Raw genomic sequence first — 26,606 nt, 5'->3', positions numbered from 1 at the left:
GTTCTTCATGATAATCTAGAATTTTATTTGATTCCAGGTAACTTTGGACAATAGACAGGATGAGATGTTGTCTCTTGAATAAATAACAGTTAAATTACATCAGTGAAATAAAATATACTGTGGGCTTAATACATTGTAAATATTACAGAAGTACTACTTTGCTATAGTTATTTAATGACTGAAGCTACATTTAATAACGATCTTACTATTACTTGTATACAAAGTATTATACATATTACTAACAAAGAAGATATTACAGCAGTTGCAAGGATATTACCAGCTCAACAAACATCTAACAATACAATATTCTTCTAAGAGGAAAAGTAATAATGTTAGATTTACAGACAATAAAGAGTTACATTTTCCACTTGAAACACTGGAAATAAGAATCCAGATAATCTGGTATCTTGATTCATAGTATTATAAGAAAAGTTTCCTTTCTTGGGGACTCTGATCCCCAGGAGGCCTAGTCCCGTAAGTTTACATGAAGAGAGCTTTTAGGATGCCACAGCAATGTAAAGAAACTCTCCTATCTGAAAAGTACTGATTTGTAAGCCACTGCTTAAACATCTGACCTTTGAAAACCTATATACATACATTCAGCCCAAATCAGTAAATAGTGTTTTGTCTATATTACAATAGGCATTGTTAACACTTCATCAGAAGGCCAGTGCAAGACGATTGTGAATAGCCATTGCCCAGCATTTCGGAGATTTTAAAATATCATACAAATATACAGTTAGAGCGTGAGAAATCTAATTTTGTGCGTGATATTGGTGGTCTCTTTTACAAATATGGAATGGCAAAAATTAATCAACAGGACAGTAACTAGAGTGCTACTCATCCAGGGCCTGATTCTCATTTGGTGGTTGGGCCTATTTCCTGCAAAGTGGGTTTAGGCAGCAAAAAATCCTGGACATTTAATTCCAAACAGACCTGACTTAAAGTGCCAGGGAAGCCTGGGAATCATCTCAAATGAAGGCATATGACTGCACCATCTCCCAGATCCAATTTCTTTTACATATATTTAATATGTAATGAAAATTAGAGGTTCTTGGAGACAACCTGACTGTTCTAAATGAAACTGCTAGTCTGGGACTGAATCATCATTATTCTGAAGAAATTGAGTGGGCTGGGAATTTGGCCCTTTCTGAAGACAAGTGATGACAGAATGCATGGTCAGGACAAATATGTCATCCTTGGAGGACATGGAGAACTCTGATGCCAGAGCTTATAAATACTTAAATTTAAACCATATTTAAATTAATGGATCTAATTAAGGGACCAGTTAATGAATGATACTAATGAATGGTAATTCTAATGAGTATATTCATTGGGGAGAACATCTTAGTCACTTGGGTTAGGAAATGATATGAGAAGTGTCAAAGTGAATCCAACTCATTTTAAATGTTTTCAAATGAAGGTAGTATAACACACATAATGATATTTCACAGATATTTCTTAGGATATCAATAAGCACCGAGTTTAGTGCTGTCAGCCCCATTGTCCCTTAATTTATTATATTTGATTTAGGTCTTAAAAGCACAATACACTAAAAAATCTACATGGCATTCACACAAATACAGTTTCAAAAATGAATTCTGAATTTTTTATATCTATAATAAGAATTTCCTCTCTACCAGGTCTTCCTAGCTGTGAGAAAGGAGTTGGTGCTGCCTGGTAAGTACCAAGATTTATAGATTAATATTCAGAATGATCCAGGACAAAAAACTGGAAATTCTTAAATGGAAACGAGACTCTGGTGAATCCTTTTATGTCAATCATTTTCTCTTTCTTAAGAGACCTTAATCCTCCAGCACCCTGAGCCCTTGCTACATTTCACACAGGGATAAAGTGAGGGAACCAACAGGCAGATTCTAGCTAAATCCCAGCTTGGTCCATGGACCCCATTCCATCTTAGACCATAAACTGCAAAAAGGGGAACCACCCCACCAGGGTGCTTGGGTATCATGAGAGCTAGAAATCATCAGATAGAAACTAACTCTCCAATTTGTTTCAAGCTGTGCAGGCCCAGGTTCTGTAGGAGTCATGTTTTATCTGTATACGGAGAGACTACCAGTAAAACTTGTCAGGATCAAACGGCTTCTTAAGCAACATCGTTCCTTACTGGAAAAGGGCCCAATTCTGAGCACGGGTGGCACCATTAAGGAGTCTGAGACTGGAGCATCAGAAGAAAGCAAGTCATGCTTATCTTTATGGTTTAGCATATCTTGCCACAGGGAAAAGAGAAGTCTATTCCACACTGACTGACACAAAGCCAGGTACCAGGCTGACACCAAAGACATCTGGGCAAAGCATGAAAACAGCAGCCATGACCCAGGCCCCAGTCCCAGGGGTGGTGGTTCTTCACTGCCCTTTTGTATCTCACCCATTGTCAGATTCAGCCTCCTAAACCACATGGCCTGGACCCGGCAGTGCTGCTACAGTGTGAGGTGTACAGTGCTGCTGAGACTCGGGTCACACTACCTACATGCACAACTGAAGAATGTTACTGTTTGGGGATTTTAGAACCATCTTCCTTTTAATGATCTATGTCTCCATAGACTTCACAAATATTAGGTGCTCAGAAGCCAAAAGACTCTCATTTCCTCACAGTAATACTGTAAATATAAACCTTACTTGGGTACCTGTCATTGATTAGTTCTTGCTAAACACTGGTCTTACATAATATCTAAAGGTAAATTTATTACTCAATCCAATCTCTTAAGGGGGAAAATTTTCTCCGAATGATTATGGTCAGAATTTTTATCAGAAGACTTCAGGAAGAACTCAATTTTGGAAACTGAATTCATGTGCTAGAGTGCAGCAAGTGGTACAGTTGACACTTGGTCACAGTTTTCTCACTTTATGACATTGCTGTTAACAGTACAAGATAGAAACACGTACACACATTTACATTCACATCCACACACAGTATAATTTTACTGATTCAGACGATACTTTGATTTAAAAAAACAAAGACTGTTGTTTGGCCACCCAGGCATGGAATCTACTTACACCTGGAATATAAGAATGCAATACTCATCAAGTAAACAGCAACTGCACAGTGACACAATATACATTAAGATTGACACATGCTGTCTTAAGAGGTTCTGTAATAGCTAACAACTAAAGAAAGTCAGAGATGTCAGGCTAAAAAAAGTCAATATGCTTTCTTGCTTTCATTCTGATTATAATCCATTACCCAACAGAAAAGCTACAATCCAGAAGATAATAAATGTCCTCTTATGAAAATGCAGGGCTAAGAAATTTTTTAGTGTCAATGAATTCTGCTCAATACTTTGGATAGTTTTCAAATTCTTCTTGTTGTGTTAACAGAAAAATAAACCTTTATGGTGATTTCAGTGTCAAATTTAGACATATTTCAAGAAATATTAAGGTTTCTAGAGTTATATCATGGGCAATGATATTTTTGAAAGTGGTCTCATTGGTATATACCCACTGCTGTGTTCCATTGTTCTCATAAAAGTCAACCTTTTGGTTTTGCTTAACTAGACAAATATAAATAACATGTAGAAAACACTGATACACAACTCACGGGACATAATACATTTTACAAAACATCTCTACTTTAGTACTACAACTGTTGTAAAAATTGACACCTCTGATACTATGGACAGATACATGTCACATTTACAATGAAAGTTGTGGTTACAAAGGCATTACTCATTTGATGGCATTTTCTATGGGTACTTAAGACTTCAAATCACATAGCCAAAGGTTTTTCTCCTATTTCATTGAGACATTGAAGGACTATTCAGTCACTTGAGCAACAGGCTTTCTTCACTGTAAACCCCTGGAGAACGGAGTTTGAGTACCTAAACTATTGAAATGTCAGGGAACTGATAAATGAGCGTGGTGACAATCACCTTTTCACTGAGCATGGTAAACTTAAAAAAATATAACCGATGAGACGACAGACTCTTCTAGGTTTTGAGCTTAAAAAAAAAAAAAAATAACAATGAATTTCTTTTCCTGTGCTGCCAGGGAGGCATCAAGCTCACAGAGCCTCGGCAGACGTGTCTGTGGACACAGACATGGTCACCTTGGCGATCTTGACCGTGCTCTTGATGCAACTTTCTGCAGCCCTGTGAACACTGGCTGTGTTGTTTGCATGCTTGTGCAGGCAGTCCGAGTCCCCCATGCTGTTATCCAGAGGCTGCGCTGTGCCTTCACACGACGGGAACATGCTCCGGAAAGCATGTCTCAGGTCCTTGCTCCTCAGAGCATAGATGATGGGGTTCACGGTGGAGTTCAGCAGGCAGAGCATACTGCAGAAGGCAAATACCGTCTTAATGAGCTTGTTCATCTTCCCAAAGACATCATACACCATGATCGCAAGCAGAGGGCCCCAGCAGATGATCAAAACCACCAGGATCAGGACCAGGGTCTTGGCCAGTCTAATGTCCATGCGGGCTTGATCTGGCCGGGTGACCTGTACCTTGCCATCCTCTGATGTGTGGATAATGATGCTTTTCTGAGTTCCACGCTGAATCATGCGGACTGCGTGGCTGTGAGCTTTCCAGAGAATATACATGTATGCATACACGATGAACAGCAGCAGCACGCTGGTGACCCCGATCCAGAACATCAGGTAGGTTTCATCGATGAGTGGGAAAATGTCTGAGCAGACAGATTGCAGTTTCTTGCAGTTCCAGCCAAGGAGAGGCAGCACAGCAATAACAATTGCTATGGTCCACATCAGGCAAAAGGCCACCACGGCCTTGGGCCTGGTGACGATCCTCTTATAGGCCAGGGGCCTGTGAATAGATATGTACCTGTCGATGGCTGTGAGGAACAGGCTGCCTACAGAGGCAGTGAAGGAGGCTGTGACCCCACCCAGTTTGAAGAGAAACACGTTGGGGCTATCTTTGCGGTGGAACACGTGGAAGTCAACGAAGCTGTAGACAAAAATGACACTCCCCAGAAGGTCTGCCACTGCCAGGCTGCCAATGAAGTGATAGGAAGGCCTGCAGCGGAGGCTACGGGAGTGGAGGATGACACACAGCACCAGCAGGTTCTCCAGAACCGTGAAGGTGCCCAGCGTGAGGGACAGCACAGCAATGGCCAGCTGTTGGCTGGGGTTCAGAATCATGAAGCACTCCATGTCCATGAAGTTCTCCCCACACTGGATATTCTCCTCATTCTCCTTGTAGGATGAGAGAGACTTGTTGTAGAATTCTGTAATGTTGTTTCCCGGGTCTACTGGGACCAACTGGGCATTATCTCCTGCAGTCATCTTTTCTTGGAAGGGACTGCCCCTAAAAGAAGTTAAAGGAAATTTCTGTGGGAAGTACCCTAATTTGGATGCCATGTCGCCTTTGATGTCTTCGTACTGGATGTCATTCGAGCCCACGAAGAGGAGGTCTGTGGTGATGGTGCGGAAGGTGGTGTCTGCAAGGCCATCTAGGATCGACTTCATAACCTCAGCCTTCGGTTAGGCCAGACTCAAAGTGACTGAGATAGAGACCGCAGGAGGGGATCCTAACAAGAGGGAAAACAGATAAACTGAATGGTGAGAAAACCAGGAGAAAAATAAAAATATCACACGCATGTGCCACCATGATGTTTCATTCTTGTCTCTGAACACAGGTCAAGTCCTTGTAGATTCAGTTAGTACAATGTGTCACTCAGAGGAGAGCCCCCAAAGCTGGGGAATGGAGTGGCACACATCAGAAACATCTTTTATTACTTAAGCTGTCTGGATTGGAGTCACTGCAGAAGTCCTGACTGGGCCTCCAGGATAGAGCAGGCCAAGTTAAATGAAATGTTCCCTGGCTGCAGTGTTATCCCACAGGAAGTGTTTACCTCTCAGCTTCTATGATTACATACACAGCACCCTGTGCCAATGGGGTGTGGAGTTCACCCACATATCACACAAGTGTATCTCTGGTGTGATTCCTACCTTGTCAGATGGGTAGGAATAAATGTACAAGACAATCAAAGGGAAAAAAAAAAGAAAAACTGTAGAATCAGGTTTTGAGTTGCACAATCCGTGTTTCTGTAAAGGGAAGGAAGGAAATGCTAAAACCAAGGGGCAACTCCAGGCCATGGTGGGAAGATCTGCCCCGCCAGGCAAGTTTCCTCATCCAGAGAACATCTGGACTGAGCTGTGACTGAGATGAACTTATAAAATGTCTACAGTAGCCAAGAAGAATGTCACAAAGCCCATTCTTGCACTGAAGCTTGTGGAAGACCAGACCTTGAACACCTGAGAGGGGTGATGATGGAGGATGCCTCCTGAAAGTGTCCTCTGCAAGTGGTCTGATGACACAGTGGTACCAGGGGACAGGAGCTAGGCTGGGTGGTGTCAAAGCCTTGCCAAGTGAGTAGCATCAGAAATAAGGGCAACTAAGAGGAGGGGACCACATTTTAAGGGCTCTTCAATTTTAAGCCAAGCAAATTGGTGTTTCAAAATTAAGAGCTAGAGAACTGATTTCACCATTTATACAAATGCTTGTTTAAAAAAATGGCTGTTTATCTCTTTAGTTTATAAAAATCTGTTAGAAGTATAGTGTGATATCTATACGAATTGAAATAATCCTGAGTCAATATTCTGCTTATTAATTGCTACTTGTTGCTCCGAAACACAACACACTATGGGAAGTGGGGAAGACAGCCTTTATCTTGGAATAAATTTAAAAGTTCTGGGTCTTCCTGATAAAATAACCTACTAATTAGAATTAATAATTTATTTATTACTGTATTATCCATTCAACAAACAATGAGCACCCATTTTGCCCATGCACTGGATTAGACACTAGTGTCTTGACAGCATTGAGGAGTTCTGGCACACATGAAGTATACCATCCAGCAGAGGAGATAGGCAGCTCCCCCAGTAATTTGAGTGACACCTTGAGACTGCAGGATGCTGTGGAATATCCAGCCCAGGTGGTTGAAGGAGGCTTCCCCAAGGAAAGAATGTTTATGCCAAGAGTAGATAGAAATGAATAGTGTGGACCAGGACAGGACATAGAATCAAAGAAAATATTTTAAAATTAATACCGTAAATGTCACAATATTTAAAAAAGAAAAAGTGATTTGGAATAGGCATAAAGTGAAATATATGGTCCACCTTCCCACATTTTGCCTTCTCTAAGTCTGGGCCGCAACCAGTGCTTGCCGGAATTAGGGTACCTGCACCCCGACCAGTTTTCCTGTCTTTCTCTGGTGCTAGTCCCTTTGATCATTGCCATGCTGCTATTGGCCTGATCTTCAGAAATCATATGGGTAATTATGTGACTCCCCTGTTTCAACTTCTCTGCCAAGAATGAAGTCATTGCAATAAAAATCTTCCTGTGATCTAGTCTGCCTGTCTCCCTAGCCCTCCCCTCAGCACCCCTAACCTCAACACATGAGCTGTACCAGATGGATTCCAGTTCCATAAACACCTCCAAATGATTGCTTTTCAGCTCAGTGCCCTTGTTCCCACTGATCCTAACACTCTTCTGCCCAAACATTCAATCTTTTTGCCTGGTCATCTTCCCAACATCAGTATGGTGTCACTACTTCCCCTAGCTCCTTGCCTCCTATGTTTAGATGAAATACCCTCTTTGGGGCTCCCAGAATAAACAAATAGAGTTCTATCATGGCACTTACTAAATTTTCCAGAATTTCTATGTTTGCATCTGCTCTGCCCCTTCCTCTAACCCACCAGAGAACAAGCTTGTTCAGGGCCTTATTGGGGACATTATTTATTTTAGTATATAACTCCCAGCATTTAGTATGCTGACTGGCACATAAAGGATGCTTGAAATAAGTTGCTTGATTGAATATTTATATACACATATACATATTTATATATAAGTGTGTGTGTGTGTGTGTGTGTGTGTGTGTGTATTTGAATGTATTCAACTAGAGCCAGAAAAGAAAAAAGCTCTTTTCTACCCAAGGTGGGGTAGGTATTCTCCCAATCATTAAAAATAAATAAACACATCATTTGAATGAAGGTTTCAAGCCCTAGGAGCTGCCCATTCCATTTGTACTAAAAAAAATGCTATGTCTATAGGATTCTAAATGACACTACCTATGTGATTACCTAGTCTACACACTCAAGAAGGAGTTACAAGACAGGCAATGTGGGTGGGGGTGAGGCAAACAAGAACAATGCACTATCACACCAACACTATCACACCAAATGGCAAACAAAGCAAGAGCCCTCAGCACTCATGTAACAGGAAAGCCCAAGGGCTCCCTTAAGCCCTCCAAGTATACCCAAGCACAGTATGGAGGCAATTGACAAACCAAGGGCCCTAATCCTCCATGGGTAACTTTTGTCAGTACTCAGGAAATTGAGCTTTTTCCCTTAGTCTGGGTTTTCAAGTCAGTTCTGCACACTGTTTGCACTGACATAGAGCAAGGCACTTAGAAACAGTCACCTGCTTTACCAGAGGCAGGAGTTCCAGGGTACAAACAACATAGAGGCACCCAATGTGGTTAGGTGTGCTAAGTCCACCCAAATCAGGGCAGTGGCCCAGGAGCAAAGGCTGGTTGCTGAGGCTATAGAAATACAGGATGCAGAAATACCACCAAAGTCCAACAGTCAACCTGGTTGCCCTGAGCTTTCTGCTTCTTTAACCTAAAGACTCTCCTGAGCCCCAATCTCAGCCTGATTCCAACTAATTCTCAAGTGTCCTTAGGGTCCCTATTTATCTGTCATCTCCTTTCTCACATCCTTCTCTCTTCAAGAACATGTCCTCTGTGTGCCACTATTGAGCTATTTCTCAGGAGTCAACTCTTGTTCTTTGCATACTTGTTTGCTAAACAATTCCACTCACACGTGAAAGCTTTCATCCATAATCAAAGGGACACAGAAGACAGTCAGCATGTATGAGAGCTGTTCCTTATATGATCCTGGTGTTTTCTTAAGCCCACATAGAAACATACAGTTTCCTGGCCCTGGGCCATGGCTTTCTGCTCTCTGAATATACCATCACACCTGCCACCTTCCTTCTTCCCCTGCCCCTCCCTCTGCCTGAAGCTCCTTGCCTGTTAAATTGATTTCTTAACGACTGTGCCAAATTGTTCCAATGTTACTTCATGTCTGAGACTTTCCTGACCAGCCCTTGCCACCAGGCATAACTAGTACCCCTAATTTATCTCTCTATCATAGGCCACATCATTTAAATGTGTATTTACATATTTATTTCCATAACTAGGATGCAGTTTCCAAACACAGAATGTTGTCTTTTTACCTTTAGGTTATTTACCAACCTGAGAGCAGGAGAGAAGGCTAGGCTGTCATGGAAATGCTCACCTGAACCTAATAAGATGGGAGTTGATTGAATTAGTTGGTACATTTAAAATGGTGATTTAATAGTATTTATTTGCTTTTCTTAAAATTTGAAGAAGAAAAAGATAACTCAATGGACATTTTGGCCTGCAAAGTAAAACTTGAATTCACATTTCCAAGTAGTTTGTGAGCACATATTCCATGGCCTCTGTCCTTAGGTCATTTTCCTTCAAGTAACAAACACTCCCTCAACACTTACACTTAAAGTCTAATCTTAAAATACATATATAATATGAATATACATATATATGTGTATGTATGTATATGTATTGGATATATAAGATTCAAATTCAAAGGGTACAGAGAAAAATATACAGTGAAAAGTCAATCCTTTCTAGCATACACATTCAGGCTAATAAATATATATATCCGCTCTATACTTCCTCTTAAGGAAATAATAACACATTACAATACTGTTCCACATCTTGCTTTCCATCAAAAGCAAATTAAAGCTGGGCAGGTGGGGTATGCTGTGCATACCTGTAATTCCAGCTACTCAGGAAGCTGAGGCAGGAGAATCACAAGTTTGAGGCCAGCCTGGGCAGTTTAGTAAGCCCCTGTCTCAAAATAAAATAAAATGGGCTGGGGTTGTAGCTCATGGGTAAAGAGCTTCCCTAGCTTGCACAAAGCCTTGGGTTCCATCACCAGCACACTAAGAAAAAAAAAAAGTATACATTGAGATAGTTCATTTTAACAAATAAAACCTCCCTTTTGATTTAACACCTGTCCTAAAGATCAGTTAGATGAATGTGCCTAGCCTCCTGCCAATGGAATGTTTTGGGTATTTATCATCTTTTGTTACTACAAATAAATGCTGCAATGAATTAACTCCAGTATCTTCATTTTTCACATTTCTTGTAGTATTGCAAGAAATCTTTCTAGACACTAAACTCTTCCTTTGGACTTACTGTGACACCTCCTCCTTGTCTTCTACAGTCAGGTATATCACTTAACTCTTGCTGATTTCCCCCTTTCATTCACATAGAGGGAGCTTATTGGCATTCTGAGTCTTTTATGTCTCAACTCACTTATTTTGACTCTATGAGGCAGATGCTGTTATTATCCCCATTTTTAGAAGAAAGGCATAGAGAGGGCAAGTAATGTGCCATTAGCACATCTAATAGTGGTAGAGCCGGGACTCAACCCAGAAGTCAACCACATTTTAAGTGCTTAATGTGGCTAGTGGCTATCACATTGGACAGTGCCGGCCTAGCACTCCTGCTCTTTGCCTTTTTGATACACTCTTTCTAGGCTAAGAAGGGATATGACTATACAACTATTTTCTTTATTTTCCCTACTGACTTCAACCAGCCAAAGCCGGTCAACAAAAAGAACATTGCATTAGGAGTTAGCAGAACAAAATAAGTGTCAGATATTACTAAGAAAGTAATCTTTCTAAGGTCAGTATTTCATCTGCAAATTGGGGATAATGGTGCTGCCAGTCATGACTAAGTCACAGAATTATTATGAAAATAAGTGCATATGAGACCCTCAGTATACAACACAAAATTAACTCTTCAATAAATATTAATCACTGTCTTTATCAATTAGTTCTTATGGTCCTTTGATATATGCCAGATACTATTGATATTTCAAGAATATATAACATACTAATTATTAATATAATACTTTATATGCTTATTGCATCTCAAGAATGCGTACTACCTTAATTAGATCAGAGGCTACTATTCCATTTATTTTTGTCTCAGTGATTAAAGCATATAACAAATAGAAGACACATACATGGTAGGGGGATGTTTACTGAATGTTTATTATATTCAGACATTTGAGAAGCTTAAATGTATTTTATTGTTAAACTGTCAATGGTAATTCTATCAGGTGCTTATTTATAATCCCCATTTCACAGACAAAGTGGAGGTCTTTAGATATTAAATAAATTATCCAGAATGTGAAAGATTCTCTTGCAGTTGAATTCACATTTCTCAGACCCCAAAGTCTTTGTTTTCAGACCTTATGTGATGTTTTAAGGATTAACATAAACTAGAGTAAAGCCATTTTGCACTTCAAATTCAAATATTCTAGCCTCTTAAAGACATAAGGCACTTTGCCAATAATAATCAACACTACTTCCTACTCACTCACCATTTCCTATTCCAGCCCATCTAGGTAAATCTGCCCACTGGGATGGCCCCAAGAATTAAAATTTTAGTCAATATTTGGGAGAGCTACCAAGCTTCTTAAATGAAGACAAAGGGTCACAGACCTTGTTTCAGTAATGCAAAAACATGTGTTCTGTGATTTTTCCACAGGAAGATCACCACATGTGCGATCACAATTTCCCATATTAATGCCACCTAACACTTTCATTAAAACAAATCAACTTGTTTAAATCTAAGCCAGGGCATGGTGCAGTTATGAGATATAGAGAAATTTCTGTCCAATATAAGCCAACTTTAATTAAAGAATATAGTTAAAAAGAAAACATGGATTTTGTGCAGTTCAAGGATCTTAGTAATGTCAAAATACCACTGTGTACAGGCTATTTTAGCAGTTAATAGGATCATAGCAGGAAAACTGTTTTCTGCATTTTGATAATTCTTTCTTTTATTTCTACATTTGGATTATTACAGTCATTTCCACCTTATTATTTTTTGCATCAAGAGTTTTCTTTGAGAGTTCATTAGCAATATAGCTTAGGCTTTGGGGGAGGTAGCTGCCATTAATTTTGTTTTTGTTTGCTACTGGGAAAATCATAATTAGAAATTTTTAACAGGATGTGTGGATGCACCTATTAAAGAAGCAGTTTGTTTTTATTACAGCTATAGTAAAAGGATGATTGTTGAGGAGAATTTCTTAGAATTCTACTTTAAAAAATATAACCAAAATATTCTAACAATTCAAGCTGTAAATCCTTCCTTTAAGAGTAACAATAAAAAGATTTGAATGTTAATTATATTATTTTAGAAAAATACACTTCAAATTGAATAGAATCACATCACCTGTTCTTTTTGTCCTCCCCTCCATATGCACAACTGCTTCTCTGCTCTCCTCTTCCCCCCAAAAATACATACTGCAGCTCATCAAATACAGACTCTGCTACCATCAAAGGAATTTTTGGGGTATGGCAACAGCATAGAAATTTTTTATTTTAAATGTTTATCCAGAGCCCAAATTTTTATTTTGATAACCACTAAATGTAATAAAACATCTGTTTCTAATCAGCCCGAGTATGGCATAATTCCTGGAAACAAGATTTCAAATACAGTCACTTCTATATCAGTATTATTTAACTATAGTTAAATAATATGCCCCACTGAAGACCTTCTTTATTTTAGAAGGCCATTTTAATATTTAAGTATTTGCATCTGGAGTCAACATTTTTGTGGTTCTGGCCTGTGTGGCATCTCTAGGGAAACAGATAGTAAGGAGGCTAGTATTTGTTCTCTGCAGGATGTTTTATGTCCAGGAAAGCAGAAAACCCTCTGGAAGTATCAGAAGGACTGATGATTCTGGTTATAGCTATACATTCTGCTCTTCTCAAATATTCTAAGTTTGCAAATGCTTTAAGGAGATGATGCCAAGCTCACAGTATCTGAATAAAGAGGGGTCCATGATATCAAATACAGAAGCTCCAGGCCCTTGTTTAACCCTGCTGTTTCCCCTACTTTGTTAGTTCTGGGTTCTGATCGCCTACTCATACAAGAGCCTTGTGAAGGGCTCAAGAGAATAAAGGTCCCAGTAGATATATTTGTTATTTTCCAATCATTTCTGGGAATAAGTCTGTTTCCTACTAATTCGATCAAGAAAAATACCTTGCTAATTTACATCTCTAAAGTTAGTAGGGAAAATTTTACTTTACTCTTATAACAACATTATGTCTAAGTTATGTCCTCAATAGACATGGAAGGTCTCATGGGCCAACATCATAACATAATGCATGATGCTTTGGTGTCAGCTGAATGGGCAATGAGTCTCTCTAAAATCTTACCTAATCATTAGTGGTTTGGAATTATTGAAACAGTTTGGTCATTTTTTTTTTACATCATCTATTATAGCAATGTTAAATAAAGAATTGATTTAATTATCCTGATAATTCAGGCAAAAATGCATAATCCTTCTTCCTAGTACTAATGTCAGCTCCTTTTTCTATATATAAAAGAAAATTCCATTATAGTGGTAATGCTCGGTTGGCTCTCAAAGCTTTAGCTCTTCATATGTTTTATTAAAAAAATAGAAGTTATTAAAGGCACCATTTTCTTTGGTTTTTTTCTTTACTAACAATAGGAATATTAGATTTTCCATAGAAATATATCAACTTAAAGGAACTAAAGACATTAAGACACTTATAAAGCTGTATTTCTTTTCAATTTAATGTGAAATATTCCTTATTATTTACATTTAAATCCTTATTAAAACTTAATTTCAAGGTTCAGAAAAATGATGCCTTGAAATTACAAAAGGCTCAGACACTATTTGGTGATGATGTTACATGAAAAGCCTGTCACAAAGGTGAATTAATGAAACAAATGAAATGATCTATTGATTTATGTAACAAATTCCTTTTACCATTTAACTTTGCTCTGCCATTTACATGTTTCCTCCTACTAAGTGGCTTGGCCTATTCTTTAAGACAGAGATGTTTTCCACACAGTGTGTAAAGAAAGCAACCATCCCCTAACAGAGAACATGCAGTTTTCAATTCAATAAAAGTCATGATCCATACATAAAATACTACATAAGATTGTCTTTATCTTGCATGTGAGATTTGGTCATTAAATGTAGGAAGCAATATATTATTCTGGTTCATAAAATACGTAGGACCCAGTAAGCAGGCTCTTATTTTTGCCACTCATTATGAAGTACTCTACACCAATAGATAATGGTACGCAACATGATATTCAATTGTGTGGCAGAGCTTTCAGTTTCTTCTCCAACTATCAAAGAAGAGGTATTTTCATTCTGAATCCATGTGCATACAAATTAAGCCCAACTTCAATTTTATTTCTTCAGCTTCAAATCTGAGATTTAGATGAACAAATGCACTTTAAAGAAAAATCTCAATTTTCAAATATTTTCATTTAAGAAACATCTGAATGTTTTTTATGTTCCAGTCATCATGCTAAATAGAGATATTATTTTTCTTTAATATTTATGTGCAATAGAAGTCATTACAATCCCCATTCTGCACACACACAAAAAAACTGAGTCTTACAGAGGTAAAAATGCTTTGCCAAAGGTCTTCAACCAGAAGGAGCAGGGCTGGAACTTGTCCAGTTCTGCATAACTCAAAGTGCCTGCTCTTCACTGTGAGGTCCAGGAACCATTTAATAAGAAACTCTTTCTTTGATTCCTAGGGAAAAGAAAGAGTCAGTCTGGAGGAAGGAGGTCACAAACAGTACATAATAATTTTACATGGTGAAAAACTAAAATATGAAAAGATGATCTGTTGACAGCAAAAACACTGGTCAGAGCACCTGCAACTCATTCTTCACCAGTAGTTTCAGGGACAAGTATGATGATCAACTATATATGGTTTTAATGACCAAATCTTTCATGGAAGATAAAGACAGTCTTACATAGTATTTCATGCAGCTTTTAAGTATGGATATTTTCTTTGGCAAAAAGTCAGCTGATCATCAGGGAATTAAACTTGAGTCTTGGTCGCCATGCAAGCATCTATCTGAAAAGGTGCCCAAATGTCAAAATTACATAAAATGCATCAACAAAGATCTATCCCAGCATCTTTTCTTTCAGTGTCTAAAGCAAGTCCCATGGTCTTCAGAGACAAAGCATGCCAATCAACTATAAAACTAGAAATCCTAACTCTGGATTAGCACATTGTTTGCAATAATTGTTGGCCAGTACAATTACTTAGTAAAATCTAAGTCTTTTTTGTCTCTATAATTAATTAGGAAAGGTGGTTCTGTTTTGTTTTTCTTTTTGCTTTATCAATTATAAGGACTGTGGATGTAATGACACCCTTCCACAACACCATGAGACATGAAGAAAGCATCTTCTTTAGTCTGAATGAGAAAAGGTGACTGTTAGTAAACAAAAGCTGAAATATCCATTCCCTACGTAGAGAGACTCTCACTTGAAATCAATCAAGTTCCCACTATGTGCTATGCATTTTTCTTAGATCCAGAGGGAATAAGATTCTCTCCAGCCAGTTCCTAAGTTCTGAGCTAGAATCACAGTAGACAAATTGTATAAACCTTAGTTTGGCTCCAACAAATAAATGATTGATAGACTTCTAGGGCCCAGTAGTATAAAGATGTGTTGCCACAACAATGTGATTGATGAATACAGAGGCTTTTACATGCTTTATTTAGTTCATTTTTACTGGGCATGCAGTCTGTGCCTACCACTAGACATTATATTCCAAGTATGAACATTTTCTGTGATTCACTCCTGAAGTACATCCATGTTTTACCCTTATGTAATAGATAAAAGTTGGATAATGGAAACAAGGAAAATGATTCTGCATTTCACCCCATCCCCTACATAAAGCCCACCCATCTGTCTATCCCTTCCCACAGATGAAAGAATAGGATATGAGAATGCATAATAGGGCTATTTTAATCATCAAAGAGTATGGGCCATGCATTGATGATCTCCTCCAGAAGTGACAATAGGCAATGCCAAACCATTCTGTAGCAGTCTCTCAAGTCTAATCCCTTCAGACCATGAACACTTTGAGAGCTGGGACCCATCTTGCAGGTCCTATACCTGACCCAGGGTCTGGCACAGAGTAGGCATTCTGTTTACAAAATGGATGTTGGCAGGCATTAGCAACATGACAGCTCTAACTTAAGAAAATGACTTTTAAGAATGGATAGTTTTCTTTGGCAAAAATCCAGCTGATTGTTAGGGGATTAAAGTTGATTCTTGGTTTCTATATAAACATGCATCTGAAAAAGTGCCCAAATGTCAAAATTACATAAAAAGCATCAGCAAAGATCTACCCCACGATCTTTTCTCTCAGTATCAAGTAAAAGTTAAGGGCCAAGACCAGATATTTGTTTTTCATTCTGATTTTGGTTCACTCTGGGTGTGTATTATGAACTGCAATGATTAGTCACATAACGATGATACATGAAGAGATTTGTGTGTCATGCACAACCTTGGATAAATACTAACTGTATACTTTTGATATAAAGACAACACATGAAATTATTATTATTATTATTATTTTCTTTCCCCCAGCACATGTTATGCATTGATCTTTCCCAAATGGGTTTTTCCATATGCAACTGTGTTTTCAAAACAACTTGTCAAGAGAAGTTATGTGAAAATTCAACCACTAGATGGAGTGGCTTTTATAAACCCTTCTTATAAGCCCTCAGGAATTAATTTGTTATTCTATTCACTGGACATAGTTCTTGATTTGGTTGAGCAACTTCTCCTCCTGCTACAACATTTTATGAATTTTACAACTGAATTAATTAAAATATAAATAAGAAAATATGTCATGGAGGGTTCAAATGGATTATTATGAATGCCTACAAAAAACAAATTTTAATTACTTTTCTCAGGCAAAGGGGCATTGAGAAAATTTAATATATTGACAAAAATTAATTGTGAATATTTGGAATTTTGCCTCAAGAAAGTAATTAAGAATGAGTAGAGAAAAGCAGTTCTGCTGAAAATAAATATGTTTATGCCAAGAGATGCTAAAAGTAAGAGAAGAGGCCTCAGGAGCCCAAAATCAATTCTAATAACAAACTCAACACACTTCTATTTTATGAAATATTAAGCTTTCCCATTTTCAAATCTGAAATTACCAATACAGATCATAATTCTGTGATGAAAAAGGATGCAAAATTATTTTCTATTATATAGGGAGTGAAGTGTACCATTTCACAAGAGAGGTGAATATTAGTTCAAATGCTCAAATTGAGGACACAGTGACTTCCAAAATAGTTCAATTTCCTTCCAATTATTCTCTCACTGAAATAATTTAAAGTAAGTTTTTATTATTGCTTAAATCCAGGGAAACATTTTAGAAACTAGGCATTTATGTATCACCTACTTTGACTGGAATGTTTAGGAAAGTTTCAGTGTATACTAACAATGTGAGACATAAACAGAAAAACGTACTTTCAAGATGCAAATAATTATATACACACAGAAGTATAAGTACTAGATTTCAGTATGAATGTAAAACATAATTTGGAAATGTAGTTGTGGCTTAGAAGTAAGCAAGCAATTTGGATTCCAGTGTGAACTGCTATACCACTGAAACCATGAGGTGGTTTTATTGTACGCATTTAAGGTCAGACTCTTTCGAGGGCTTCTGTGATTCCGTTATAAGATTCTGAACAGAGCTGAAACAGAAAGTGTTCAGAAAGAGTGACACGAAGATAAAGAACTAGGAAATATGACTGGTGCAAATGGGTTGAAAACTCTAGTGTGCATTTTAGAAAATAGTCTGAGAAGTTACCTAGCTGTTTCTAAGTGCATACAAGGTTAGTGTACAGGTCAATGGCTCTCAAAAGGTGGTCTCCCAACCAACAGTAGCACCGACATCATCTGAAAACTTTTGAGAAATGTGAATTACCAGGCTCCAGTTCATATCTGGGAAATTAGAAACACTAGAGTTGGGGCACATCTGTGTTTTTAACAAGGATGCCAGGAGATTCTGACACATTCTGAAGTTTCAAAACCACTGTTAAAGACTGTGGAAACTCAGGAAAAAAGACTAAATAAGGAGAAAAAATAGAATAAAATTTTAAGAAGAATTGTTAGACAGAAAGAATATTCTGAGTATAGGTTTTTAGATCATTGAAATGAAGGGCTAAGGGAGCCTGCTCAGGGTAAGTAGACTCTGCCAACAGATCTTTAAAACCAGGGTATTCCCATTTGACTGGAACAGAATAACATAGTCTGACCCAAAAATGAATGTAAGGAGAGGGAAATGTCTCTAGGTTTTTCAGTCTACAATTCAGGGCTTCTCTAGACTTTTTCAGGACACTTATTGTTACACATTTTACCCAGCAAAGTGACTCAACACGTAAGGTATACTAACACAGCACACAGACTTAAATTAAGAAACTCTACATCATTTTCTCCTAATTCTATTTACAAAGTCTATGTAAAGCTTTATTGGAGTGCTAAGCTATTTCTTTTAACACCACTGGGAAGGAATCCACAAGTACTGAACATAACGGGACAGGAAAAAAAAGTAATTAACTTCTCAGCTTATTTTTTAAGCTAGAAACATTTACTTCCATTATTCTTTACCCCCAAACCATAAAATATTATATTAAAAGAGATAAGCCCAGAAAATGACAAACTAGAATGGCAATTTTGCAGTATCTAAAGTAATATAGATCCACTGTAAATTCTTACAGAATTATTCTAATAATTATACAATTTACATTGATTCTAGTGGGTCAGAATCTTTTTAAAATACTTACAAGTTATAAGTACATGGAAATGTGTTCCAAGGCACTTCAAATGTATGACACTGGGCAAGCTGTTCCTTCTCTAATTATTTGATCAATAAAAATGGATCACAGATTACTTATAATCAGTTGCCTTAGCTGATAGCTAAAATCATTCAAATATTTTCCCTTTTTTGTTTATAAGAAGTTAGATGCCATTTCCAAAAGTAGTTGTGTATCCTCCAAAGTCAAGTTCCCACACATACAGAGACACAGAATTCCTTGGATAGTCATTCGCTTACTTATGTGTTAAATTGTCTGGCTTTCTTTTTTCTCTCCATATATACTTGTTCACCACTTGTACAAAAGCTAGAGAAAACATTTACAAATTCTGGTAGCAATACATTGACATGAGTTTAAAATGTAGTCCATTTTACCAGCCACCATGGAATAAACCAAAATACTCAGATCATAACAGCATTAAAACTCTCTTATAAAGAACAAATAAATGTGGTTTTTAAATATAGTTGCAATAAAAGCAAACATGGGTGACAAAAGCATGACTGCCTAAATAATTTTTTGGAGATCAATGGTATTGATTTACTTGTTATGGAAATCAATATTGTGAAATTACCTAGTACATATGTCCATAGAGGTAGAGATTAATTAAAACAAAATTTTAATCCTTTCAAAACATTAGAATTTATCAACATCGTGAATGTAACGCTCCTTACAACTTAACTCAATTTGCAGAACTCATATTGATTCCAATTTTCTTCTCTAAAGACATGGTCCAAAAGAATGGATGAAGAAAACAGGGGGGCCCCACCATTTAAACACAAACTTTGAAAAACTTGAATTCCTAATTATATCATATTTAATTATATTTAAATATACTATGGACAGATGCAGTTTGTGAAAGCATTTGTCGGTATATTAAACCACCACAACAGATTGCCTGGCACATTTTTGAAAAATGCCTCTGCTTTTCTTTAAAAAGCAATAGCATGGAATTTGCTAGTAGAGAAAAAAAATAGATATTACATTATCAAATTTAGGAAACTATATTGCACTTTATTTCCTGAAGTTAAAAGAAATTTTAAAATGTTATTCAGACTTGACAAACGACAGTAAAGAATAATCTCTATTCAATCAACTAAAATTCTAAACAATAAAGAACCCAACTAAGAGTGGAAAAATAAAACATTCAATGATAAAACACTGTATTGTTAGGGAAAAAAGTTTTGCCATTTGGGTTAGAAAAAAGGGAACTTAAATTCCTTTTTGCATTCAAAAAATATAAAATCTACTTTTGAAACTTAAAAAATTACTGAATATAATAAAGTAGCACAATGCATTAAAAAGAGAGTTGTCTAAAAAAACAATGATTCCCATCTAATCAGTCTCAACTAATTTATTCAGATACAAAACAAGAAAAAAGAAAGCAAAACTTTGAAAGATTTCCTAAAGTGCAGGTGTGACAATCTCTCTAGCTGGGACCTAAAAAAGAATCCATAGAATTCCCAGAACAAATGCAATGAATCTGCCAGATCCACTGGCTCATGTTTAGGAAGAAAGCAATTCTTTCCTCAAAAACCCATAAAAATGCAACTACAAACTTCAAGAATTCCATGGTCGCTAAGTTATTAAATTAACCTGTCCAAATGAAGCTTTCAGATTAGAGGCTATCCCAACTTTACTCATTAGTAATCTATACGGAAAACACTTCAAATAGATGAAAAAAAAAACCAATTAAAACTATACTTGTCTATGCAACTAACTATTCTATGAAAACTATTACAATAGAATGTGTTGTATTTTTTACCATCCTGTTCAGTGAAGAAATAAGACCCAGGAAAGTTTTTAGTACAGATTTTATCTTAAGAACTAGAGATAATCCCACTGATTACATAAAGGTTTTAACCTATTATCACTGATACATCATAAACTTTCCTATTATCTATGTGGGCAAGTTTGAGATAGAAGGCCATCTATCATCACACAATTTGAATAGTAACAAGAGAAATGGAGACCATTGAAAACAAACATTTTTCCCCTGGCCTCACAAATTTCCTAAAGTTTTAACTTCCTTGTGATACAGCACCATAATACTTTATATATAAAACAAATACAACTATCTTACTATGCATTTTGTGAAATGGTAATAATCTACATTTTTTCCTAATTGATATAGTCCTAACTTCCAAAACTAATAAATAATTAGCATGAGTGGTAGAAGCTGTCTTAAACTTATCAGTGTTTATGAAAAATTATAATCCAATGTGATGATGCTCATCCTGGCATATTTGCAAGATTCTTAGAACACATGGGCCTGGAACGGATTTCCACCTATCCTGGAAAACAAGAATAGCCGTGTTTTGATTAAAGGTGAATACTTCATTTTTGCCTTGAGTCTTTGGTGTCCATCTGCACAGCTGCTTTGACTTGGACATTTCTCCAAATTTATAGAATTTATTTAAAATCATAAAGATATGTTCAAATATATTAAAAGTCAATGTGTCTAAATTTTTATTTTGGTCATGAACTACATCTATGAAAAAGTTTGTTTATGTATGTATGTAAATGTGTTTACACATCCAGCTATCTAAAATAATGCAGTATTGGTATAGATATTCTGAATGATGCTTATCATTATTTTTAGTCCAGAAAATATTTTGGAGAAATCTGAGTTGATCTATAAGATGAAATCAATTTAGCAGACAAATATAGAGATAAGTGAATTAAATGATTGTCAAAGCATTAAATAGCAATTCAGTGGCAAAGTATTGAGTCCCTAGTACCCTCCTGTCCATATAGCACTTATGCAGTTAATATACAAAGTTAGTATTTCTTTTGAGATCAGGAACGAATTGGAGATGTGAGGTGAGGGGGGTATGAAGTTAAAAACCTGCCAATAAAAAATACACAAATCATTTTTTATTTCCTTTTCTTTAAGTTCTCTACCAATCTTGAGTCAGTAAAAGAAAACCCAGCAGATCTGGCTATTTCTAGAAATATAGATATGAAATATATAAACCTGGCCCTAGTACAGTTTTTCAAACAATGTTGGGTTCAGGTTCAGAATTATAAATAATTTATATCCAAAGGCTGGTTTCATTCTATTTGTCAGTTCAATTAGAAAATGATGAATACAAAAATAGAAGAGACAGACTTACACTGGGGGAGACATGGCATCCTTTTAAGCAGGGAATGCAAGCTCTCATCTGTGTTCTTTATGCAACTGAGCTAACATAATTACGCTAAGAATAACAGACAGCAACCTACAGGACAGGCTCCATAGTACTAACCAAATTCAAGAAGCTATAACCAAATCTCATTTCACTAATTATGTGTTGTTAGGTATTTCCAAATTCAATTTGTCACTTTTGTTTGTTTGTTTGTTTGTTTATTGCAGTGTTCCTGGATAGCTAGAGGAAATAATCCCTTAAATTATTAGGCCAACTGTTTCTGGGAGGAAACATTTGGTAAGCATGGTGAATTCTAAACCACTATTAGAAGTTCCATTTCATAATAGTTTATTCTTACCCAGTAAAGTATTTCAATTCTAATTAGAAAAACTAATATGCAAGACAACCAAGGAGACTGTCTAAATTTCTTGGTGGTTAATGTTAATTCTGAGTCAAAGCAAAGCAGAGTGTCATACGATTGTTTTGAAAGAGTTTCTCAGGCTTTGCCTTAGTAATTAATAAGCTGACACTGCATACTAAATACTTATCAACAGAATCAATGGGGCTGCTTCCTTCTTGAGAAAATAGGTAAACCGATTCAAGGAGTTTTCTTTAGGAATAGACTGTAATATGTCACAAATGTAGTGGTTCTTTTGGAGAATTTCATTCCCAACAGTTTCAGCTTGGTAACATTTAACAATTTCACTATTTTAACATTTTGAAATGCCAAAAAGAACACACTGATCCTGCAGCTAGGCTTATTAGAGAAGAGCAATCTCACAGGCAAGACGGAGAGAACATAGTCCACTGGGAAAAGGGTAACAGAAAAAGACAGAAAACAGTGGATAACAAACAAAGCCAAGCACTACTCCAATGTGAGATCTGATTTTCACCAGAATTAAAAACTTTGCACACTAAATTAAACATCACCTATGACTTAATTAAGGCTCTAGTCACAACATATAGACACATATATTGATGCTATTAAAATTCAAGATATGAATATCTAATTTGCCTCCCTAACAATGAGTATGCAAGCATAGTAATTTTATTTTTGAAGGGTCATAATTGAGCATTTCTACCCTGTGGCATTATTTTACCCTCCTGTAGGCTTAGGAACACAATGAGACCTCTCCCCATTAGACACTTGATACATACCTCAGCCAGGAGTATTCCTCGCCTGGTGTGGGAGACATCTTTGAAACAAAAAGAGTCCATTTATAGTAAGTTCTCCTGATAACCTAAAATGCATTAGTTTTTAAAAAAAACATGCTCAACATGAAGCCTCTTGCCCAACTAAGGTAACTGCTATTGTACCTGTAAATAACTGCCTGCAGTGTGCAATGTTTTAACATTTTGGTGGTGCATACATTCTGTTCATATATGTATAGAATCAGAAAATTATTTGCTTTCATAAGAAACTATACCTGGCCTTTTATTTTGATAAAATCACTCTTAACTGAGTTAGAGAGCAGGGGAGGGGGAAGGAGTAGCAGGAAAAAAAAAAAGGGACAGCGAAAAATCAATCAGTATATCTTCCCTTGCGAACTGTCAGGAGGGTGGGATTAGAAAAGCAACACTTTAAATCAGATAAAGTCCTATGGGAACCTTAAAGGTTGGTTGCTCTGAGCTTCTCAATATTCTGCAAAATAGATTGATGTCAGTAGTGACCCCTCTGATACTCAATGTCCATGAGTTTCCTCTAAGAAATTGCATTTCCCCCATCGTTCAAAAATATTAACTTGGTAATAAAAATGAAAAGTTATGGGACCCATAGAAATATCTTTCAACACCTTTAAAACCAGTAAACCTGCTCTAAAATCTTATTGGAGTAAATGCTCAAGGAAGGTTAATATACCAAGAGATCAACAAAGGCAAGATTAGATCTTATTTGAAAGAAAATTTTAAAAATGAAAAGCAAAATGATTAATAGGTTACTATTTTTTCCTCATCTGTTCAGTTTAAAAGCTTTGAGGGATAATATATTAAAATAAGAAACATGCATATTGCCCTCAAACTTTCAAATGACCAAACAGCTTTTCACATCTATCACAGCAAACATTTGCATTCAGGAAGTAATCCATTTATGATTCGTGAACCTTATCAAAAATGCAACATCAACTTTATTCATCTAATGGCTAGCTCTGATTTAAATAGTTTTTATCAACATTTAAATGTAGACATTAAATACTATGTTCATTTGTTTTTCCTCAAAGAGAAGTGGCTTCTATAGCTATCTTTTTCTATACCAAAAGTTTATTATTTGACATACATTTCTTTACATGACATTTAATATTTTATTTAGTCGTTTTTCTAGGTTTGATGCAGAGATGAATGTTATTTCTCTGGGAAGACTTCATTGCTGATGAGGTTTATAGACAACCAACTCAAGCGCCTGTTTTTCAAACATGCACAATTACACATTTTCTACAAACAGACATCAGTGCACACAGAGAGCCAGGTGCACACACATTCAATAAATAGTAAATGGTAGAAACCTCCAGAAGTAGCACAGACAACAGTTAACAGGCTGAGTCTACACAGCTAAGTAAACACCGACGCACGATTCCCTCTCCCAGAATAAGAACTCCACGAAGGACACTTGGGGACCACACTGGTCAGTACCCAAAGGGGCAGGAGGCGGAAAAGTATTTCCAAACATAACTCTGCCAGGTCTTACCCTTCGCATCCCCTGATCCTCAGGGCAGAAGCTCCCTCAGCACCTCTCGCCTAGCTCAGTGGCTGGTTCTCCGCTAGAACGAAACGTCCCCCCTGACTCTATGGAGAGCTCTGCAGGGAGCCGAGGCGCCCCAACTGGACCAGGGGAAGGCACAGGCGCCGCGGGAGCCAAGAAGAGGCGGAGGCGGAAAAGAAGTGGAGAAGGAAGGGGTAGCTGAGGGAGTAGCTGGGGGGAGGCGGCGCCGGCGCTGGGACGCGGGCTAGGCGGGGTGGAGCGGGTGTGCCTCCGGCGGTCGGTCAGTAAGTCAGTCGGTCCGCGCGCCGGCGTCCCCTGCCTCCAGAGCCTGCCCGCGACAGCGACGCGGACTGGCGCCCCCTCTGCTCCGGCTGCCAGAGAGCCTCGCCCCTTTCCCGGTCTCTTCACTGGGTCCTCCCGCTGGCCCCGCCTGGCCCGGCGTGGAGCCGCCCGTCAGCCTGAGCGCCCGTCGCCTCGCCCTGCTCGCGTGGTCCCTGCCTCTCCCTCTGCTCGCGCTCTGCCTCTGGCTCCCTCTCAGTCCCATTTATGAAGCGCGGTCCCATCACGTGTTAATGAGCCTTTGTCCTGCCCTGGCAGCGGCGGCGGCACAGACTCCGCCGAGGGAACTGCACGGGGAGGGACCCGCGCGCGGAGCCCGCGGCTCCAAACTTTGCTGGCGCGGGGGACCTGCCGTGGCACTGGCCTCGGGGCCATAGGGACTAGCCTCTCCCTCTGGCGTCACCTACTTTTCCTCTTCCTCCCCCTCTTCGTCCTCCTCCGCTGCCACCGCGCTCCCGGGGGACCCAGCGGCCATGACCCTTCTCTCCTCCCGGATACCCTCACACCCCAACCGGGCCAAAAAGGGGCTTGTGGCTGAGTCGCCCCCGACCTCTGGGCCATTAATCACGCATGCCCCGGCTGCGCGCAGCACCAACACCTTGCGCGGAGGTCACGTCTGGGGCAGCGGGTTGAGCCACAAGGGGAAGAGGAGCAGGAGGGGAGAAGCCCAGGCACGCCGGACCCGGGGGTGCGACCTCGGGCCCCACTCCCTCTACCCTAGGCCGCCCCCACGGCGAGTAGCAGTGAGCCCGGCCCCGAGATGAACCAAGCCTTAGGACCGCGCCGCGCAGCCCCCGAGCCCTTTGCTACCTGCCTGCGGCCTCGCGGCCACCTGTCCTCCGCCCTCGGAGCACCGCCCGGCTTCGCGCTGGGCGCCTTCTCCAGCCCCCGCCACCCGCTCCCGGCGCGACCACTCCAGCGTGCCCCACCCGCCGGTCCCCGGCTGCAAACAGTTGGGCTTCGTAGGCGGCTGGCTCCGCGCCTCCCTGCCCGGCGCGCCCCCTCCCCAATCACCCGGGGCCCCACTCCTCGCACCTCATCGCTGGAGGAGGACGCACCCCTCCGGGGCCGGGCAGGGGGGGGTCTCTCAGGGTTCTGGGGTGGCCGTCACGGGCGCCTGGGGATCCGCGGTGCGCCCGGCGGCCGCGGCAGGAATTAGGGGACATGCTCGTTAATTGGTTCCACAATCAGCCGCCGTCTGCCTCCCGTGTGCACGGATCAAACCTTAATTGGTCTTTACATTTATCATGGTGAATTGTGAACCTACAAACAAACCCCAGCCGCGGCTTCAGCTGAGAAGGCGCTTCTCCTCCCCCTTCCCGGGTCTCGGACAGGGCAGTGGCGGCAGCTGCCGTGTTTATTTAGATATCTTTCTCTCTCTTAAGTTGGGTAAGGCAGAACTGCTCGGTTTCCACCTGATGGAGCCACTTCACTTCGGCCCTAGGGGCCCTGCCATGGGCAGTTGGTTCGGTTTCCTGTTCTCCTCTTCCTGGCCGCCTAGGCATTCATCTCATGACACCTTGCAATGAAGTCTGCCCGGAGGGCATCCCTCACCGCACTCTTAAAAAAGAGCGACCTCCACTGTTCTACCCCAGCCTAGAGTCCAACAGCAATGATAACATGTCTGGGCCCATATTTGGGACTACGTGACAAGAATCGGGGAGAATGAGCTTCCCAAGGAAAGAAGTAACATGGGTGGACAGGAAGCGGCAGATAGGGTGGTT

The 26,606-nt window shown here is 39.1% G+C and overlaps 1 protein-coding gene across 3 annotated transcripts; it reads right to left on the bottom strand.

The window, feature by feature from the left end:
- On the bottom strand, window positions 1–26,024 carry Cnr1 (cannabinoid receptor 1). 3 transcript variants are annotated; one of them, XM_047559037.1, is made up of 2 exons: window positions 25,918–26,024; window positions 1–5,505 (listed from the first exon to the last, which is right to left on the bottom strand). In XM_047559037.1, the coding sequence occupies exon 2, from the start codon at window positions 5,441–5,443 to the stop codon at window positions 4,022–4,024; it is 1,422 nt and encodes a 473-aa protein (XP_047414993.1). In that variant the 5' UTR covers window positions 5,444–5,505; window positions 25,918–26,024; the 3' UTR covers window positions 1–4,021. The 3 variants fall into 3 exon arrangements, with proteins under 3 accessions (XP_047414993.1, XP_047414992.1, XP_047414991.1); XM_047559036.1 differs by lacking the exon at window positions 25,918–26,024 and adding an exon at window positions 25,290–25,406; XM_047559035.1 differs by lacking the exon at window positions 25,918–26,024 and adding an exon at window positions 24,529–25,082.
- Window positions 26,025–26,606: the final 582 nt, after the last annotated feature.

This window comes from Sciurus carolinensis, chromosome 7 (assembly GCF_902686445.1).
Source record: "Sciurus carolinensis chromosome 7, mSciCar1.2, whole genome shotgun sequence".
NCBI classification, from domain to species: Eukaryota; Metazoa; Chordata; class Mammalia; order Rodentia; family Sciuridae; genus Sciurus; species Sciurus carolinensis.
Note: the sequence above shows the minus strand (reverse complement) of the source record. Positions and strands in the feature narration are given on the sequence as shown.

Excerpts from the sequence above, each read along its gene's own strand:
- Cnr1 (XM_047559037.1), bottom strand. The coding sequence starts at position 5,443 with ATGAAGTCGATCCTAGATGGCCTTGCAGACACCACCTTCCGCACCATC.